Here is a 22,709-nt window from a genome sequence, read left to right on the forward strand (position 1 = left end):
CTGAATATTTTAAGGGAATGAATTTGTACAATCCGGTCTTGTGTTATAACTGACAACAAACTACAGACAGGCGAAGTGTCTCAGGATTTGGAGCACAGTATGGGACAGTGATGATTCTACCAGGTTCTTGGACTCAACTGTGGGGATGGAACACCCTTCTTCCGAAGCATACAGTGGTGGACATAGTCCATGGGCCAAGCAGGTTTTCAGTACCACTTGAGGGGACTAAAGGATATTTACAATCCAGCCTCAGTGTGATGCAAATAATTGGTTCAGTCAGCAGGCTTTTAAAAGGGAACAGTTTGGACAATCTGTCATGTTTAGTTACGTTACGGGGTAACATAGGTCATACAGAATCCAGTGGATGCTGACCTTGTTTGACCTTTACTTTAGAGACCAAACATTCAACACGTCAGAATTATTCCATTTATTAATCCGATTAGCTCAACCAAATTCTTAACAAAACTAGAGCAACTTTAACCTCTTAAACCCTAGAGTCCCCAAATTTGGGGACTTGCCCTGTTTTGGAACATCTGAACACTCATAACTAACCAATGCTGACACCAACATACACGTATTATACATCAAAATGTCAAGCGAAGTCTCCTCTACAAGAGTATCCACTTCAATCACATATCAACTAACCACAGCTGAAATGCCAAGCAAATAAAGACATAAATCAGAATTCATTTTTTGGAAAAAAAAAAACTCATTTACTCCTACCAAGTATGATTTACTTTCAATTTTTTTGCATCCACAACATCCCCTAGGACCTGTCTTTTAGCTGATCCAAACCTTTGCATTTTTGACCTTGTACAAGCTGAGAAATAAATCATAATGTATGGGTATGTGAGTTTGGTGAAATAGGCTCTAGGGCTTAAGAGGTTAATATTTGACTCCTGTACAAACTGAAATTGACCTTTGTCACCATTCTTGCTGTTTTAACCCCATACAGTGAGGAAAATAAGTATTTGAACACCCTGCGATTTTGCAAGTTCTCCCACTTAGAAATCATGGAGGGGTCTGAAATTTTCATCTTAGGTGCATGTCCACTGTGAGAGACATAATCTAAAAAAACAAACAACAACAAAAAAACGGAAATCACAATGTATGATTTTTTAATAATTTATTTGTGTGTTACTGCTGTAAATAAGTATTTGAACACCTACCAACCAGCAAGAATTCTGTCTCTCACAGACCTGTTAATTTTTCTTTAAGAAGCCCTCTTATTCTGCACTCTTTACCTGTATTAATTGCACCAGTTTGAACTTGTTACCTGTATAAAAGACACCTGTTCACACACTCGATCAATCACACTCCAACCTGTCCACCATAGCCAAGACCAAAGAGCTGTCTAAGGACACCAGGGACAAAACTGTAGACCTGCACAAGGCTGGGATGGACTACAGGACAACAGGCAAGCAGTTTGGTAGAAGACAACAACTGTTACGATTATTTATTAGAAAATGGAAGAAACACAAGATGACTGTCAATCTCCCTCGGTCTGGGATTCCATGCAAGATCTCACTTTGTGGGGTAAGGATGATTCTGAGAAAGCTCAGAACTACACAGGAGGACCTGGTTAATGACTTGAAGAGAGCTGGGACCACAGTCACAAAGATTACATTAGTAACACATGATGCTGTCAGGGTTTAAAATCCTGCAGGGCAGCAAGGTCCCCCAGCTCAAGCCAGCACATGTCCAGGCCCGTATGAAGTTCATCAGTGACCATCTGGATGATCCAGAGGAGGCATGGGAGAAGGTCATGTGGTCAGATGAGACCAGAATAGAGCTTTTTGGAATCAACTCCACTTACCATGTTTAGAGGATGAGAAAAACTCCAAGAAAACTATCCCAACCGTGAAGCATGGGGGTGGAAACATCATACTCTGGGGGTGCTCTTCTGCAAAGGGGACAGGACGACTGCACCGTATTGAAGGGAGGATGGATGGGGTCATGTATTGCGAGATTTTGCCAAACAACCTCCTTCCCTCAGTAAGAGCATTGAAGATGGGTCATGGCTGGGTCTTCCAGCATGACAATGACCCCAAACACACAGCCAGGGCAACTAAGGAGGGGCGCCGTAAGAAGCATTTCAAGGTCCTTGAGTGGCCTGGCCAGTCTCCAGACCTGAACTCAATAGAAAATCTTTGGAGGGAGCTGAAACTCCAAACCTGAAAGATTTGGAGAAGATCTGTATGGAGGAGTGGACCAAAATCCCTGCTGCAGTGTGTGAAAACTTGGTGAAAAACTACAGGAAACGTTTGACCTCTGTATTTACAAACAAATGCCACTGTACCAAATATTAACACTGATTTTCACAGGTGTTCAAATGCTTATTTGCAGCAGTAACATACAAATAAATTATATTTAAAAAAAAAAAAATCATACGAGGTCTGTTAGAAAAGTATCGGACCTTTTTATTTTTTGCAAAACCCTGATGGATTTGAATCACGTGTGCTTGCATGAGCCAACCTTGAACCTTCGTGCGCATGCGTGAATTTTTTCACGCCTGTTGATTGTGTCATTTGCTGCTAAGCAGCCTTTGTGTGAGGACGTGCGTTGTGCTCTCGGCGGATTTTCATTGCAAGGAAAATGGTGGAACGACTGGAGCAGCACCGCATCAAATTTTGCCAGAAACTGGGCGACAGCCAGGTGGAAACCATTCGAAAGATTCAGATGGCTTTCGGTGGCTTTTCAGTCGTGTGACGATCCGAGAAATTGTGGAAGAGGTGGGTATCATTTTTTGGAGTCCAGCATGTCCTGTGAGACTTCAACACGAAGGTGCTTTTGCTCCGCCGTCAGATTCGGCACGAATTTCACCGCCACTCTTTTCATTGCCAAATCTTTTGTCACAGTGGAATGTGCATCACCACAGCGTTCACTTTGGAAATGATCTGGTCATTTCAGCATGCTGATGGCCGACCGGAGCGCAGCTCGCTCTCCACCGCTGTGCGGACGTCTTTAAACCGGTTGTACCGCTCCTTAATCTGTGTGATGCCCAAAGCATCGTCACCGAAAGCCGTCTGAATCTTCTGAATGGTTTCCACCTGGCTGTCGCCCAGTTTCTGGCAAAATTTGATGCAGTGCTGCTCCAGTCGTTCCATCATTTTCCTTGCAATGAAAATCCGCCGAGTGCACTGCACACGTCCCACACAAAGGCTGCTTACCAGCAAATGACGCAATCGACAGGCATGAAAAAGTTCACGCACGCACCTGAAGGTTCAAGGTTGGTTCATGCAAGCACATGTTATTCAAATCCATCAGATTTTTGAAAAAAATAAAATAAAAAGGGCCGATACTTTTCTAACAGACCTCGTACATTGTGATTTCCGGAATTTTTTTTTTTTAGATTATGTCTCTCACAGTGGACATGCACCTAAGATGAAAAGTGCAGACCCCTCCATGATTTCTAAGTGGGAGAACTTGCAAAATCGCAGGGTGTTCAAATACTTATTTTCCTCACTGTAACTCCATAATATTCAGTCACAGATAGTCCAAAGTACCTTTTTGGACTCTTTATGATCAGGTGTATTTTTCAATAAGATGGGAGCATTTTTAAATTTTGATCCCTGTGTATTTCTTCAATGACCCCTACCTGGGAACACCACCACACATTTTTTTTGTGTCAGCTGTACTGAGGATGGACTGTAAGTGTTGTTTAGTCCCTTTAACTTGTACTGACTAGGTCACACAATTGTCTAATGGCTCATGGACTAAAAGCACTAACACACTTCGGTCCAAACTCTCCCTGACACTGAGATCTGAGGACGGTGTACGAGTCACACTGTTTTCCCTGCTGAACTGTATTCAGAGTTTTGCCGCCGGTCTGTATGTCGGTGTGTATTCAGAACAGTTCGTACTCACAGCACATCGCGGTGGATTACCTACAACCATATCCACTTCGTTTCAGACACCATTTAACTTTGGAGCCTCGCTGGCATCAAACGGGGTATTTTGGGCATCACCACAAACTCAAATCAAATCAAAGGGAAGCTGAAATCCTGGCACTGGGGCAGGTCTCCGTACCGGAGTCCATGGTACATGCTGCTGTGGACGGGCCACCCGTTGTCGAGTTTGCCAACACGTTCGTTGTAAACCCAGGTACCACCGATGTCGCTGTTGAGCTCGTAGACCACAGGAGGGGCAAATGTTTTCGGATGAGCCAGGATGTGCCTCGCAGCGCAGAGTCCTGCCGCCCCCGCGCCAATCACTGCCACCCGCAACAAGGTCATCCTGATCCTGAAAGAGAGCGAAGCCAAAGAGCTCATCAGATCGATTAAACAGAGGAAGTCAGCTCGCTTAAATGACTGTTTATAAAGCAGTAAGACAAATTTTCTGCAGGTGGGAATCTGCGTACCCATGGGCAGTAAGACACGGGCAAGTAAGACACGGAACCCTCACGTGTGGATAGAAACATGAATATTACATTTGGAATAATCAGGATTTAAGATTTAATCACATCATTTTTAACAGAGTGGGTTGATAATGACATACTACTAATACGAGGGTCAAAATCCAACCCCTGGTCACGTCGTGTCAGCTGGAAAAAAGGGATGAAATAGGAGTGCGCCTGTCAGGGTGAAACACGGTGGGGAGCTTGTATGTCCTGTGGCTGCTACAGGAACCCTGCATACGAGACAGTTAATGCTGGTCGGACCAGGCAGCAGGTGATGGTTTGTAACCCAGCTACTGTGGAGGTGGATGAAGGCTGCAGCAGGTCCTCAAACCCCAGTCATCTGGGATCGGACCAGGCTCAGATCTGTCAAGGACCGCCACGCTCAACAAATACACGCAGGAGACGATCAAGACACGATTGTCCTCGCCACGACTTATTTATATGCTAATTATCAGGTTTAATCAAAGAGCTGGAACATTCCTGGAGACTGTGCTTTTGTTTCTGGTCTTATTCAGGAATTATAAAATTCTGATATCTGTTTCCAGAGACACAATCAAACCAACATCCTGACCAGAATCACACAAATCAAACGCCAACGCACCGTATTTGGTCAAATATGGTGAAACAGCGCAAAACAGTTCAAATTAGCGCACCAAGAAACATCGTGCCGACGGGCAGGCATGCACAATCCCAGTGCAAGGGTTTGTGCACGCAACGGTGTCTTTTGAGCAGGAACAGTGTGAGGTGCACCACATCACGCCGCCGATGTGGAATAACTAAAACATAAAAATCAGCTGGTCCTTGCGGAACCACATCGCGCCGCTGATGTGGAATAACTAAAACATAAAAATCAGCTGGTCCTTGTGGAACCACATCGCGCCGCTGATGTGGAATAAATAAAACATAAAAACCAGCCGGTACCTGTGGAACCACATCGCGTTGCTGATGTGGAATAAATAAAACATAAAAACCAGCCGGTACCTGTGGAACCACATCGCGCCGCTGATGTGGAATAAATAAAACATAAAAACCAGCCGGTACCTGTGGAACCACATCGCGCCGCTGATGTGGAATACATAAAACATAAAAATCAGCCGGTACCTGTGGAACCACATCGCGCCGCTGATGTGGAATACATAAAACATAAAAACCAGCCGGTACCTGTGGAACCACATCGCGCCGCTGATGTGGAATAACTAAAACATAAAAACCAGCCGGTACCTGTGGAACCACATCGCGTTGCTGATGTGGAATAAATAAAACATAAAAACCAGCCGGTACCTGTGGAACCACATCGCGCCGGTGATGTGGAATAAATAAAACATAAAAACCAGCCGGTACCTGTGGAACCACATTGCGCCGCTGATGTGGAATACATAAAACATAAAAACCAGCCGGTACCTGTGGAACCACATCGCGTCGCCTATGTGGAATAACTAAAACATAAAAATCAGCCGGTACCTGTGGAATCACATTGCGACGCTGATGTGGAATAAATAAAACATAAAAACCAGCCGGTACCTGTGGAACCACATCGCACCGGTGATGTGGAATAAATAAAACATAAAAACCAGCCGGTACCTGTGGAACCACATCGCGTCGGTTATGTGGAATAAATAAAACATAAAAACCAGCCGGTACCTGTGGAACCACATCGCGCCGCTGATGTGGAATAACTAAAACATAAAAACCAGCCGGTACCTGTGGAACCACATCGCGCCGCTGATGTGGAATAACTAAAACATAAAAATCAGCCAGTACTTGTGGAACCACATCGTGCCGTTGATGTGGAATAAATAAAACATAAAAACCAGCCGGTACCTGTGGAACCACATCGCGCCGCTGATGTGGAATAAATAAAAGATAAAAACCAGCCGGTACCTGTGGAACCACATCGCGCCGCTGATGTGGAATAAATAAAACATAAAAACTAGCCGGTACCTGTGGAACCACATCGCGCCGCTGATGTGGAATAAATAAAACATAAAAACCAGCCGGTACCTGTGGAACCACATCGCGCCGCTGATGTGGAATAACTAAAACATAAAAATCAGCCGGTACCTGTGGAACCACGTCGCGTCGCCTATGTGGAATGAATAAAACATAAAAACCAGCTGGTACCTGTGGAACCACGTCGTGTCGCCTATGTGGAATGAATAAAACATAAAAACCAGCTGGTACCTGTGGAACCACGTCGCGCCGCTGATGTGGAATAAATAAAACATAAAAATCAGCTGGTACCTGTGGAACCACGTCGCGTCGCTGATGTGGAATAACTAAAACATAAAAATCAGCTGGTTCTTGTGGAACCACATCGTGCCGCTGATGTGGACTAAATTAAAAAATAAAAACCAGCTGGTACCTGTGGAACCACATCGCGCCGCTGATGTGGAATAACTAAAACATAAAAATCAGCCGGTTCTTGTGGAACCACATCGCGCCGCCGATGTGGAATAAATAAAACATAAAAACCAGCCGGTACCTGTGGAACCACATTGCGTTGCTGATGTGGAATAAATAAAACATAAAAACCAGCCGGTACCTGTGGAACCACATCGCGTTGCTGATGTGGAATAAATAAAACATAAAAACCAGCCGGTACCTGTGGAACCACATCGCGCCGCCGATGTGGAATAAATAAAACATAAAAACCAGCCGGTACCTGTGGAACCACATCGCGCCGGTGATGTGGAATACATAAAACATAAAAACCAGCCGGTACCTGTGGAACCACATCGCGTCGGTTATGTGGAATAAATAAAACATAAAAACCAGCCGGTACCTGTGGAACCACATCGCGTCGGTTATGTGGAATAAATAAAAGATAAAAACCAGCCGGTACCTGTGGAACCACATCGCGCCGCTGATGTGGAATAACTAAAACATAAAAATCAGCCAGTACTTGTGGAACCACATCGCGCCGCTGATGTGGAATAAATAAAACATAAAAACCAGCCGGTACCTGTGGAACCACATCGCGCCGGTGATGTGGAATAAATAAAACATAAAAATCAGCTGGTTCTTGTGGAACCACATCGCGCCGCTGATGTGGATTAAATTAAAAAATAAAAACCAGCTGGTACCTGTGGAACCACATCACGCCGCTGATGTGGAATAACTAAAACATAAAAATCAGCCGGTTCTTGTGGAAACACATTGCGCCGCTGATGTGGAATAAATAAAACATAAAAACCAGCCGGTACCTGTGGAACCACATCGCGCCGCCGATGTGGAATAACTAAAACATAAAAATCAGCCGGTTCTTGTGGAACCACATCGCGCCGCTGATGTGGAATAAATAAAACATAAAAATCAGCCGGTACCTGTGGAACCACATCGCGCCGCTGATGTGGAATAAATAAAACATAAAAATCAGCCGGTACCTGTGGAACCACATCGCGTCGCCTATGTGGAATAACTAAAACATAAAAATCAGCCGGTACCTGTGGAACCACATCGCGTCGTCTATGTGGAATGAATAAAACATAAAAACCAGCTGGTACCTGTGGAACCACGTCGTGTCGCCTATGTGGAATGAATAAAACATAAAAACCAGCTGGTACCTGTGGAACCACGTCGCGTCGCTGATGTGGAATAACTAAAACATAAAAATCAGCTGGTTCTTGTGGAACCACATCGCGCCGCTGATGTGGATTAAATTAAAAAATAAAAACCAGCTGGTACCTGTGGAACCACATCACGCCGCTGATGTGGAATAACTAAAACATAAAAATCAGCCGGTTCTTGTGGAACCACATCGCGCCGCTGATGTGGAATAAATAAAACATAAAAACCAGCCGGTACCTGTGGAACCACATCGCGTCGGTTATGTGGAATAAATAAAACATAAAAACCAGCTGGTACCTGTGGAACCACATCGCGCCGCTGATGTGGAATAACTAAAACATAAAAACCAGCCGGTACCTGTGGAACCACATCGCGTCGGTTATGTGGAATAAATAAAACATAAAAACCAGCTGGTACCTGTGGAACCACATCGCGCCGCCGATGTGGAATAACTAAAACATAAAAATCAGCCGGTTCTTGTGGAACCACATTGCGCCGCTGATGTGGAATAAATAAAACATAAAAATCAGCCGGTACCTGTGGAACCACATCGCGCCGCTGATGTGGAATAAATAAAACATAAAAATCAGCCGGTACCTGTGGAACCACATCGCGTCGCCTATGTGGAATAACTAAAACATAAAAATAAGCCGGTACCTGTGGAACCACATTGCGCCGCTGATGTGGAATAAATAAAACATAAAAACCAGCCGGTACCTGTGGAACCACATTGCGCCGCTGATGTGGAATAACTAAAACATAAAAATCAGCTGGTACCTGTGGAACCACATCGCGTCGCCTATGTGGAATAACTAAAACATAAAAATCAGCCGGTACCTGTGGAATCACATTGCGACGCTGATGTGGAATAAATAAAACATAAAACCAGCCGGTACCTGTGGAACCACATTGCGCCGCTGATGTGGAATAACTAAAACATAAAAATCAGCTGGTACCTGTGGAACCACATCGCGTCGCCTATGTGGAATAACTAAAACATAAAAACCAGCCGGTACCTGTGGAACCACATCGCGCCGCTGATGTGGAATAAATAAAACATAAAAACCAGCCGGTACCTGTGGAACCACGTCGCGCCGCTGATGTGGAATAAATAAAACATAAAAATCAGCCGGTACCTGTGGAACCACATCGCGTTGCTGATGTGGAATAAATAAAACATAAAAACCAGCCGGTACCTGTGGAACCACATCGCGCCGCTGATGTGGAATAAATAAAACATAAAAACCAGCCGGTACCTGTGGAACCACATCGCGCCGCTGATGTGGAATACATAAAACATAAAAATCAGCCGGTACCTGTGGAACCACATCGCGCCGCTGATGTGGAATACATAAAACATAAAAACCAGCCGGTACCTGTGGAACCACATCGCGCCGCTGATGTGGAATAACTAAAACATAAAAACCAGCCGGTACCTGTGGAACCACATCGCGTTGCTGATGTGGAATAAATAAAACATAAAAACCAGCCGGTACCTGTGGAACCACATCGCGCCGGTGATGTGGAATAAATAAAACATAAAAAACCAGCCGGTACCTGTGGAACCACATTGCGCCGCTGATGTGGAATACATAAAACATAAAAACCAGCCGGTACCTGTGGAACCACATCGCGTCGCCTATGTGGAATAACTAAAACATAAAAATCAGCCGGTACCTGTGGAATCACATTGCGACGCTGATGTGGAATAAATAAAACATAAAAACCAGCCGGTACCTGTGGAACCACATCGCACCGGTGATGTGGAATAAATAAAACATAAAAACCAGCCGGTACCTGTGGAACCACATCGCGTCGGTTATGTGGAATAAATAAAACATAAAAACCAGCCGGTACCTGTGGAACCACATCGCGCCGCTGATGTGGAATAACTAAAACATAAAAACCAGCCGGTACCTGTGGAACCACATCGCGCCGCTGATGTGGAATAACTAAAACATAAAAATCAGCCAGTACTTGTGGAACCACATCGTGCCGTTGATGTGGAATAAATAAAACATAAAAACCAGCCGGTACCTGTGGAACCACATCGCGCCGCTGATGTGGAATAAATAAAAGATAAAAACCAGCCGGTACCTGTGGAACCACATCGCGCCGCTGATGTGGAATAAATAAAACATAAAAACTAGCCGGTACCTGTGGAACCACATCGCGCCGCTGATGTGGAATAAATAAAACATAAAAACCAGCCGGTACCTGTGGAACCACATCGCGCCGCTGATGTGGAATAACTAAAACATAAAAATCAGCCGGTACCTGTGGAACCACGTCGCGTCGCCTATGTGGAATGAATAAAACATAAAAACCAGCTGGTACCTGTGGAACCACGTCGTGTCGCCTATGTGGAATGAATAAAACATAAAAACCAGCTGGTACCTGTGGAACCACGTCGCGCCGCTGATGTGGAATAAATAAAACATAAAAATCAGCTGGTACCTGTGGAACCACGTCGCGTCGCTGATGTGGAATAACTAAAACATAAAAATCAGCTGGTTCTTGTGGAACCACATCGTGCCGCTGATGTGGACTAAATTAAAAAATAAAAACCAGCTGGTACCTGTGGAACCACATCGCGCCGCTGATGTGGAATAACTAAAACATAAAAATCAGCCGGTTCTTGTGGAACCACATCGCGCCGCCGATGTGGAATAAATAAAACATAAAAACCAGCCGGTACCTGTGGAACCACATTGCGTTGCTGATGTGGAATAAATAAAACATAAAAACCAGCCGGTACCTGTGGAACCACATCGCGTTGCTGATGTGGAATAAATAAAACATAAAAACCAGCCGGTACCTGTGGAACCACATCGCGCCGCCGATGTGGAATAAATAAAACATAAAAACCAGCCGGTACCTGTGGAACCACATCGCGCCGGTGATGTGGAATAAATAAAACATAAAAACCAGCCGGTACCTGTGGAACCACATCGCGTCGGTTATGTGGAATAAATAAAACATAAAAACCAGCCGGTACCTGTGGAACCACATCGCGTCGGTTATGTGGAATAAATAAAAGATAAAAACCAGCCGGTACCTGTGGAACCACATCGCGCCGCTGATGTGGAATAACTAAACATAAAAATCAGCCAGTACTTGTGGAACCACATCGCGCCGCTGATGTGGAATAAATAAAACATAAAAACCAGCCGGTACCTGTGGAACCACATCGCGCCGGTGATGTGGAATAAATAAAACATAAAAATCAGCTGGTTCTTGTGGAACCACATCGCGCCGCTGATGTGGATTAAATTAAAAAATAAAAACCAGCTGGTACCTGTGGAACCACATCACGCCGCTGATGTGGAATAACTAAAACATAAAAATCAGCCGGTTCTTGTGGAAACACATTGCGCCGCTGATGTGGAATAAATAAAACATAAAAACCAGCCGGTACCTGTGGAACCACATCGCGCCGCCGATGTGGAATAACTAAAACATAAAAATCAGCCGGTTCTTGTGGAACCACATCGCGCCGCTGATGTGGAATAAATAAAACATAAAAATCAGCCGGTACCTGTGGAACCACATCGCGCCGCTGATGTGGAATAAATAAAACATAAAAATCAGCCGGTACCTGTGGAACCACATCGCGTCGCCTATGTGGAATAACTAAAACATAAAAATCAGCCGGTACCTGTGGAACCACATCGCGTCGTCTATGTGGAATGAATAAAACATAAAAACCAGCTGGTACCTGTGGAACCACGTCGTGTCGCCTATGTGGAATGAATAAAACATAAAAACCAGCTGGTACCTGTGGAACCACGTCGCGTCGCTGATGTGGAATAACTAAAACATAAAAATCAGCTGGTTCTTGTGGAACCACATCGCGCCGCTGATGTGGATTAAATTAAAAAATAAAAACCAGCTGGTACCTGTGGAACCACATCACGCCGCTGATGTGGAATAACTAAAACATAAAAATCAGCCGGTTCTTGTGGAACCACATCGCGCCGCTGATGTGGAATAAATAAAACATAAAAACCAGCCGGTACCTGTGGAACCACATCGCGTCGGTTATGTGGAATAAATAAAACATAAAAACCAGCTGGTACCTGTGGAACCACATCGCGCCGCTGATGTGGAATAACTAAAACATAAAACCAGCCGGTACCTGTGGAACCACATCGCGTCGGTTATGTGGAATAAATAAAACATAAAAACCAGCTGGTACCTGTGGAACCACATCGCGCCGCCGATGTGGAATAACTAAAACATAAAAATCAGCCGGTTCTTGTGGAACCACATTGCGCCGCTGATGTGGAATAAATAAAACATAAAAATCAGCCGGTACCTGTGGAACCACATCGCGCCGCTGATGTGGAATAAATAAAACATAAAAATCAGCCGGTACCTGTGGAACCACATCGCGTCGCCTATGTGGAATAACTAAAACATAAAAATAAGCCGGTACCTGTGGAACCACATTGCGCCGCTGATGTGGAATAAATAAAACATAAAAACCAGCCGGTACCTGTGGAACCACATTGCGCCGCTGATGTGGAATAACTAAAACATAAAAATCAGCTGGTACCTGTGGAACCACATCGCGTCGCCTATGTGGAATAACTAAAACATAAAAATCAGCCGGTACCTGTGGAATCACATTGCGACGCTGATGTGGAATAAATAAAACATAAAAACCAGCCGGTACCTGTGGAACCACATTGCGCCGCTGATGTGGAATAACTAAAACATAAAAATCAGCTGGTACCTGTGGAACCACATCGCGTCGCCTATGTGGAATAACTAAAACATAAAAACCAGCCGGTACCTGTGGAACCACGTCGCGCCGCTGATGTGGAATAAATAAAACATAAAAACCAGCCGGTACCTGTGGAACCACGTCGCGCCGCTGATGTGGAATAAATAAAACATAAAAATCAGCCGGTACCTGTGGAACCACGTCGCGCCGCTGATGTGGAATAAATAAAACATAAAAACCAGCCGGTACCTGTGGAACCACATTGCGCCGCTGATGTGGAATAAATAAAACATAAAAATCAGCCGGTACCTGTGGAACCACATCGCGCCGCTGATGTGGAATAAATAAAACATAAAAATCAGCCGGTACCTGTGGAACCACATCGCGTCGCCTATGTGGAATAACTAAAACATAAAAATAAGCCGGTACCTGTGGAACCACATTGCGCCGCTGATGTGGAATAAATAAAACATAAAAACCAGCCGGTACCTGTGGAACCACATTGCGCCGCTGATGTGGAATAACAAAAACATAAAAATCAGCTGGTACCTGTGGAACCACATCGCGTCGCCTATGTGGAATAACTAAAACATAAAAATCAGCCGGTACCTGTGGAATCACATTGCGACGCTGATGTGGAATAAATAAAACATAAAAACCAGCCGGTACCTGTGGAACCACATTGCGCCGCTGATGTGGAATAACTAAAACATAAAAATCAGCTGGTACCTGTGGAACCACATCGCGTCGCCTATGTGGAATAACTAAAACATAAAAACCAGCCGGTACCTGTGGAACCACGTCGCGCCGCTGATGTGGAATAAATAAAACATAAAAACCAGCCGGTACCTGTGGAACCACATCGCGCCGCTGATGTGGAATAACTAAAACATAAAAATCAGCCGGTACCTGTGGAACCACATCGCGTCGGTTATGTGGAATAAATAAAACATAAAAACCAGCCGGTACCTGTGGAACCACATCGCGCCGCTGATGTGGAATAACTAAAACATAAAAATCAGCTGGTTCTTGTGGAACCACATCGCGCCGCTGATGTGGATTAAATTAAAAAATAAAAACCAGCTGGTACCTGTGGAACCACGTCGTGTCGCCTATGTGGAATGAATAAAACATAAGAACCAGCTGGTACCTGTGGAACCACGTCGCGCCGCTGATGTGGAATAAATAAAACATAAAAATCAGCTGGTACCTGTGGAACCACGTCGCGTCGCTGATGTGGAATAACTAAAACATAAAAATCAGCTGGTTCTTGTGGAACCACATCGCGCCGCTGATGTGGATTAAATTAAAAAATAAAAACCAGCTGGTACCTGTGGAACCACGTCGTGTCGCCTATGTGGAATGAATAAAACATAAGAACCAGCTGGTACCTGTGGAACCACGTCGCGCCGCTGATGTGGAATAAATAAAACATAAAAATCAGCTGGTACCTGTGGAACCACGTCGCGTCGCTGATGTGGAATAACTAAAACATAAAAATCAGCTGGTTCTTGTGGAACCACATCGCGCCGCTGATGTGGATTAAATTAAAAAATAAAAACCAGCCGGTACCTGTGGAACCACATCGCGCCGCTGATGTGGAATAACTAAAACATAAAAATCAGCCGGTTCTTGTGGAACCACATCGCACCGCTGATGTGGAATAAATAAAACATAAAAACCAGCCGGTACCTGTGGAACCACATCGCGCCGCCGATGTGGACTAACTAAAACATAAAAATCAGCCGGTTCTTGTGGAACCACATCGCGCCGCTGATGTGGAATAAATAAAACATAAAAATCAGCCGGTACCTGTGGAACCACATGGCGCCGCTGATGTGGAATACATAAAACATAAAAACCAGCCGGTACCTGTGGAACCACATCGCGCCGCTGATGTGGAATAACTAAAACATAAAAATCAGCCGGTACTTGTGGAACCACATCGCGCCGCTGATGTGGAATAAATAAAACATAAAAACCAGCCGGTACCTGTGGAACCACATCGCGCCGGTGATGTGGAATAAATAAAACATAAAAACCAGCCGGTACCTGTGGAACCACATCGCGTCGGTTATGTGGAATAAATAAAACATAAAAACCAGCTGGTACCTGTGGAACCACGTCGTGTCGCCTATGTGGAATGAATAAAACATAAAAACCAGCTGGTACCTGTGGAACCACGTCGCGTCGCTGATGTGGAATAACTAAAACATAAAAATCAGCTGGTTCTTGTGGAACCACGTCGCGCCGCTGATGTGGATTAAATTAAAAAATAAAAACCAGCTGGTACCTGTGGAACCACATCACGCCGCTGATGTGGAATAACTAAAACATAAAAATCAGCCGGTTCTTGTGGAACCACATCGCGCCGCTGATGTGGAATAAATAAAACATAAAAACCAGCCGGTACCTGTGGAACCACATCACGCCGCTGATGTGGAATAACTAAAACATAAAAATCAGCCGGTTCTTGTGGAACCACATCGCGCCGCTGATGTGGAATAAATAAAACATAAAAACCAGCCGGTACCTGTGGAACCACATCGCGCCGCCGATGTGGAATAACTAAAACATAAAAATCAGCCGGTTCTTGTGGAACCACATCGCTCCGCTGATGTGGAATAAATAAAACATAAAAACCAGCCGGTACCTGTGGAACCACGTCGCGCCGCTGATGTGGAATACATAAAACATAAAAATCAGCCGGTACCTGTGGAACCATGTTGCGCCGCTGATGTGGAATAAATAAAACATAAAAATCAGCCGGTACCTGTGGAACCACGTCGCGCCGCTGATGTGGAATAAATAAAACATAAAAACCAGCCGGTACCTGTGGAACCACGTCGCGCCGCTGATGTGGAATAAATAAAACATAAAAACCAGCCGGTACCTGTGGAACCACGTCGCGCCTCTGATGTGGAATAAATAAAACATAAAAATCAGCCGGTACCTGTGGAATCACGTCGCGTCGCCTATGTGGAATAAATAAAACATAAAAATCAGCCGGTACCTGTGGAACCACATCGCGTCGCCTATGTGGAATAAATAAAACATAAAAATCAGCCGGTACCTGTGGAACCACATCGCGTCACCTATGTGGAATAACTAAAACATAAAAATCAGCCGGTACCTGTGGAACCACATCGCGTCGCCTATGTGGAATAAATAAAACATAAAAATCAGCCGGTACCTGTGGAACCACATCGCGTCGCCTATGTGGAATAACTAAAACATAAAAATCAACTGATGTGGAATAAATAAAACATAAAAATCAGCCGGTACCTGTGGAACCACATCGCGCCGCTGATGTGGAATAAATAAAACATAAAAATCAGCTGGTACCTGTGGAACCACATCGCGTCGCCTATGTGGAATAAATAAAACATAAAAATCAGCCGGTACCTGTGGAACCACATCGCGTCGCCTATGTGGAATAAATAAAACATAAAAATCAGCCGGTACCTGTGGAACCACATCGCGTCGCCTATGTGGAATAAATAAAACATAAAAATCAGCCGGTACCTGTGGAACCACATCGCGCCGCTGATGTGGAACAAATAAACATAAAAACCAGCCGGTACCTGTGGAACCACGTCGCGTCGCTGATGTGGAATAACTAAAACATAAAAATCATCTGGTACTTGTGGAACCACATTGCGCCGCTGATGTGGAATAAATAAAACATGAAAAACCAGCTGGTTGCTGTGGAACCACATCGCGCCACTGATGTGGAATAAATAAAACAAAAACCAGCTGGTAAAACACGCTGTAAAATGTTTATTAAGAAACATGCCATAAACCGTTTATTAAAAACACGCTGTAAAATGTTGTAAAAAAACACGCTGTAAAACATTTATTAAAAAAACCACTGTAAAACGTTTATGACTGTACCACTGTCAAGATAATCTACAATAATTTTCACTCTTTCTTCAGTTAACTTAGTTTATTCGAGATTAAAATATGAACAATTATAAACTATGATTATATTTATATGATTATTTATTTATTATTATTTAATTTTATTATTTTATTATTTATTTATATGATTATTAAATTATAAATATGACCCTGACTGGGGATGTTGTCGGGCCGTGGAAGGAATACTTCGAGGATCTCCTCAATCCCTTCGTCACATCTTCCGAAGAGGAAGCAGAGACTGGGGACTCAGAGGCGGACTCATCCATCACCCAGGCCGAAGACACCAAGGTGGTCAGAAAGCTCTTCGGTGGCAAGGCTCCTGGGGTGGATGAAATCCATCCAGAGTACCTAAAGTCTCTGGATGTTGTGGGACTGTCTTGGTTGACACGTCTCTGCAACATCGCGTGGTGGTCGTGGACAGTGCCTTTGGATTGGCAGACCGGGGTGGTGGTCTCTCTGTTTAAGAAGGGGGACTGGAGAGTGTGTTCCAACTACAGGGAGATCACACTCCTCAGCCTCCCCGGTAAGGTCTATTCCAGAGCACTGGAGAGGAGAATTCGAACGATAGTCGAACCTCGGATTCAGGAGGAGCAGTGTGGTTTTCATCCTGGTCGCGGCACACTGGACCAGCTCTACACCCTCCATCGGGTGCTCGAGGGTTCATGGGAGTTTGCCCAACCAGTCCACATGTGTTTTGTGGATCTGGAGAAGGCGTTCGACCGTGTCCCTCGAGGCAGCCTATGGGGGGGTGCGCTCCGGGAGTACGGAGTCCAGGGTCCTTTGCTAAGGGCTATCCGGTCCCTGTACGACCACAGCAGGAGCTTGGTTTGCATTGCCGGTAGTAAGTCAAGCCTGTTTCCAGTGCACGTTGGCCACCGCCAGGGCTGCCCTTTGTCACCGGTTTTGTTCATTACCTTTGTGGACAGACTTTCTAGGCGCAGTCAGGGTGTAGAGGGGTCTGGTTTGGGAACCACAGAATCTTGTCTCTGCTGTTTGCGGACGATGTGGTTCTGTTGGCTTCGTCAAATCAGGACCTTCGGCGTGCACTGGGGCGGTTTGCAGCCGAGTGTGAAGTGTCCGGGATGAAAATCAGCACCTCCAAATCCGAGGCCATGGTTCTTGACCGGAAAAAGGTGCTTTGCCCTCTTCAGGTTGGTGGAGTGTCCTTGCCTCAAGTGGAGGAGTTTAAGTATCTCGGGGTCTTGTTCACGAGAGAGGGACGGATGCAGCGTGAGATCGACAGACGGATTGGTGCAGCATCTGCAGTGATGCGGTCGCTGTATTGGACCGTCGTGGTGAAGAGAGAGCTGAGCAGGGGGGCAAAGCCCTCGATTTACTGATCGATCTACATTCCGACCCTCACAGTAGAGAAGCTTGAATCTTCGACTGGACTGGGTTGCTTGACGCGAGGACGTTTCGCTTCAAATCACAGAAGCTTCCTCAGCTAAAATTCTTGCTCTGGAAGTCTGACTTCTGTCTGACTCTTGTAGAGAAGAATAAAACAGAAGCCAACAAAAGCTGGAGTTTTAAACCTAACCAGACCCCTCCTACTGAGAGGCAGACTGCTATAGGCTAGTGACTAAACAATAGCTCTAATTAGCAACTACTGTGCTCTAGTTAGCACACCTAATGACAGGACAGCTGTCCCTCTAATGATGGGATGGATGCCTTTCTGATGGCTCCCTTGATGACGTGAATGACTCATTACCATGAACAAAAGACTGAAACTCCTTTGACCTGAGTACCCCATTGTAAACAGGGGATAAATTGTGTCTCAGACCCCCTCCCCGGTTAAGGCTGGGTTTCAAATGCCTCCTTGACCCCTCTCTCAAACCATTTCTTCTCTCTGGCTAATATTTTAACTTCCTTGTCCTTAAACGTGTGGTTAGTGTCTTTAAGGTGGAGATGAACCGCAGACTGAGGTCCACTGGCGCCCTCTCTGCGGTGCTGGTATAGCCTTTTGTGCAAAGGTTGCTTCGTTTCACCTATGTAGTGTTCGTTACAGTTTTCCTGACATCTGATAGAATACACTACATTGCTAAATGGTTGTTTCTGGCATCCTCAAGTGTGAACTTGATATTGGCATCCACCGAGTTGATGTGTTCTGTAAAGTCCTCAACTTGCTGTTGCTTGATTTTAACCCATGTGTCATCAACATATCTGAACCAGTGACTGGGAGAGATGCCCGTGAAAGACGTCAAGGCTGTCTTCTCCACTCGCTCCATGTACAGATTGGCCACAATGGGGGATACCGGAGACCCCATCGCACAACCATGAATCTGTCTGTAGTAATTCCCCCTAAACAGGAAATACGTGGTGTTGAGACAGATCTCCAAGAGTTGGCAGATGTGGTCTGGTGTGAGTTTGGTCCTTTCAAGTAGAGACACATCCTCCAGCAGTCTCTGCCTCACAGCTGAGACGGCCTCAGCAGTGGGGATGCAGGTGAACAATGATGTCACATCAAATGACACCATAGTTTCATCTGCCTCCAGCTGTAGGTCCTTGATCTTGTTCACAAAATCTTGTGTGTTCTCCACATGGTGGTCTGAGTTACCCACTAGAGGATCCAAAATCCACTTGAGGTACTTGGCCAAATTGTACGTGATGGAATCTGTGCTACATACAATAGGCCTGAGTGGCACGTCCTGTTTGTGGATTTTGGGCAGTCCATAGATGCACGGAGTGGCGTCCCCAGGGTTCAGTCTGTAGTATGTCTGCCTGTCGATGAGTCCCTCTTTCTCCAAGTTTTGGAGGTAGCTAATGATTTTCTTCTTATAGCTGCTCATGGGGTCTCTCTTCAGACGTTCGTATGTGTTGGAGTCACTGAGCAAGTTGTTGATCTTGGCCTCGTAGTCCGATGTGTTCAGGACCACCGTGCATCTGCCTTTATCCGCTGGAAGGATAAGGATGCTTTGGTCCTTTTGCAGTGCTGACAAAGCTTTCCATTCTTCTCCTGTGATGTTGGACGGAGGAGGCTTAGCACTGTTCAGCACTGCTGTGACTCTTAGTCAGAGGTCCCCAGCTCTGACTCTGACAAACTGTTATGTTTAATGGCTGACTCTACTGCAGTGATGTAATCTACTGTCAGAATATGTTTAGGGGTCACTGAGAAATTTAGTCCTTTAGCGAGCACATCCTTTTCTGTCTGTGTAAGAACCCTGTTGGAGAGATTCTTTACCCAATTTTCCCTGTTGTCACTAATTAGCCTGGGTGTATCTTTAAAAATACTCCCACTGAAAGTACGCCTTTTCTGCACTAAAAGGTTGTGAAACTTCCTGATTTGCCGCTCCTTACTTTTTAAATGCTCAGCCATTTGAATTTTAACTATGAACTTTGTGATCTTATTATGGGCCTCTTCCCACACTAAAGTTTCTAACATTTTGTGCAGACTATCCAGATTATTTTGGAGGTCTAATATTTTAAAATGAAGCCTTCTAATTCTAAGACCCCAAATCCTCCTAAGGTAACAGTGCTGGATCTTTTCTGCTGTGTGACCTGCTTCTAGTGCCTTTTGCTTCATGCATTTGGGAATAACACTGTTTTGTTTGCATCTCAGGTTAAATCTTAAGTAGTTTCTAAAGTTAGCTATCTTTTTAGCAGTCTTTTCCAGCTTACGTACCAGTGCCAGGGCCTCATGGCCACAGTTGGTCACAATGTTTCTGTGTAGGCTCTCAGTTGTCCAGGTGGATGTGTCTCTACTTGAAAGGACCAAACTCACACCAGACCACATTTGCCAACTCTTGGAGATCTGTCTCAACACCACGTATTTCCTGTTTAGGGGGAATTACTACAGACAGATTCATGGTTGTATGATGGGGTCTCCGGTATCCCCCATTGTGGCCAATCTGTACATGGAGCGAGTGGAGAAGACAGCCTTGATGTCTTTCACGGGCATCTCTCCCAGTCACTGGTTCAGATATGTTGATGACACATGGGTTAAAATCAAGCAACAGTGAGTTGAGGACTTTACAGAACACATCAACTCGGTGGACGCCAATATCAAGTTCACACGTGAGGATGCCAGAAACAACCATTTAGCCTTCTTGGACTGTGATGTTACGATTGGAGAGAACAGGCAGCTCCAGACAGGGTTTTTTAGAAAACTAACTCACACTGACCAATATCTGCTCTTTGGCTCAAACCACCCCCTTGAACACAACCTCGGGGTGATCAGGACGCTTCAACACAGAGCCCTACAGGTGCCCACAACTGCAGAGGGAAGGGCTAAAGAACAACAACGTGTCCGGAAAGCCCTCACAGTATGTGGGTACCCACGATGGTCCCTGGACAAAGTGCAGAAGTCCCAGAGAACAAAGAGACCAGAAAGACAGGAGACGGAGACAAGAAGAAGAAGAGTGTCTCTCCCTTATTTAGCAGGAGTAGGGGAAAAACTACAGAGGATCTTCAGACAGCACAAAATCCCAGTTTACTTTAAACCGGTTAACACCTTGAGACAGAAATTAGTTCACCCTAAGGACATGATCCCTAGTTACAAACAGAGCAATGTAGTGTATTCTATCAGATGTCAGGAAAACTGTAACGAACACTACATAGGTGAAACGAAGCAACCTTTGCACAAAAGTTGTTTTGTTCATGATAATGAGTCATTCACGTCATCAAGGGAGCCATCAGAAAGGCATCCATCCCATCATTAGAGGGACAGCTGTCCTGTTATTAGGTGTGCTAACTAGAGCACAATAGTTGCTAATTAGAGCTATTGTTTAGTCACTAGCCTATAGCAGTCTGCCTCTCAGTAGGAGGGGTCTGGTTAGGTTTAAAACTCCAGCTTTTGTTGGCTTCTGTTTTATTCTTCTCTACAAGAGTCAGACAGAAGTCAGACTTCCAGAGCAAGAATTTTAGCTGAGGAAGCTTCTGTGATTTGAAGCGAAACGTCCTCGCGTCAAGCAACCCAGTCCAGTCGAAGATTCAAGCTTCTCTACTATGGAAACCACCTGGACAACTGAGAGCCTACACAGAAACATTCCGACCCTCACCTATGGTCATGAGATCTGGCTCATGACCGAAAGAACAAGATCGTGAATACAAGCAGCCGAGATGAGTTTCCTCCGCAGGGTGGCTGGGCGCTCCCTTAGAGATAGGGTGAGGAGCTCTGTCACTCGGGAGGAGCTGAAAGTTAAGCCGCTGCTCCTCCACATCGAAAGGAGCCAGCTGAGGTGGCTCGGGCATCTTTTCAGGATGCCCCCTGGACCCTCACTGGAGATGTGTTCCAGGCACATCCCATTGGGAGGAGGCCCCGGGAAGACCCAGGACACACTGGAGGGACTGCACCTCGCAGCTGGCTTGGAACGGCTCAGGATTCCCCCAGAGGAGCTGGAGGAGGTGTGTGTGGATCAGGAGGTCTGGGCGGCTTTGCTTGAGCTGCTGCCCCCACGACCCGACCTTGGATGAAGCGGAAGAAAATGGATGGATAAAATCTACACTCTTGTACTTGTCTGTGACTTTTTCTTTTTTAAATCAAAGATAAGCAGACAAACGTGATGTGGGTGATGTTTATGCTGGGTTGTTTTATTTTACAATAAATAAAATTCAACTTTTCCATGTCACATGGTTTTTCAATAATCAAATCTAAACAAAATATTGATGATTCATCTGTCAGCCTGCCAGAAATTGTGTCTTTATAGCTGATATTATATCCTAACATCATGGGTGGCACCAGGGGGGTGCTAGTCCTCCCCCTGGATTTGTTATAGCACCCCCAAGAAAATAATTCCTCCTTTATTTTAATTTCATCCCATGTTTTTAACACCTTGTCCACACTGAAACTGAACTTCTGCTATACAATCTTTTTCTTAGTCATTTTCAAAAAATGTTTCATTCAAGAAATATCTCCATTCTCACAGATCCAGTGAAACTGCGTAAAAATACTGTAGTACACATGCCAGGCCTGTATGTGGCGCTGTAACACTTCTACAAAAAAAAAGTAGAAGATGACGTGGGGCTAATCAATGATGCTAAAACTTTACAAGGCGGTACACAGATTAAATAAAGTCTTTTAATTTGACCTGTTGCCAGAATTCATCATCACAGATGAAAACTGTTCAGCACATCACACCCTTGTTTTGGAAGATGACG

At 45.0% G+C, this 22,709-nt stretch overlaps 1 protein-coding gene across 4 annotated transcripts in view; it reads right to left on the bottom strand.

The window, feature by feature from the left end:
- LOC117516761 (flavin-containing monooxygenase FMO GS-OX4) overlaps positions 1–22,709 on the bottom strand; it is a 48,301-nt gene that overhangs the window by 15,782 nt on the left and 9,810 nt on the right. For 2 of the 4 annotated variants that reach the window (XM_034177611.1, XM_034177610.1), the window contains exon 1: positions 3,868–4,173. In XM_034177611.1, coding sequence (XP_034033502.1) covers positions 3,868–3,897 — 30 coding nt within the window. In that variant the 5' untranslated portion in view covers positions 3,898–4,173. Of the gene's footprint in view, positions 1–3,867; positions 4,243–22,709 lie in introns of those variants that run through there. The other 2 variants (XM_034177608.1, XM_034177609.1) reach the window with 1 other exon arrangement.

This window comes from Thalassophryne amazonica, chromosome 9 (assembly GCF_902500255.1).
Source record: "Thalassophryne amazonica chromosome 9, fThaAma1.1, whole genome shotgun sequence".
Lineage (NCBI taxonomy): Eukaryota > Metazoa > Chordata > Actinopteri > Batrachoidiformes > Batrachoididae > Thalassophryne > Thalassophryne amazonica.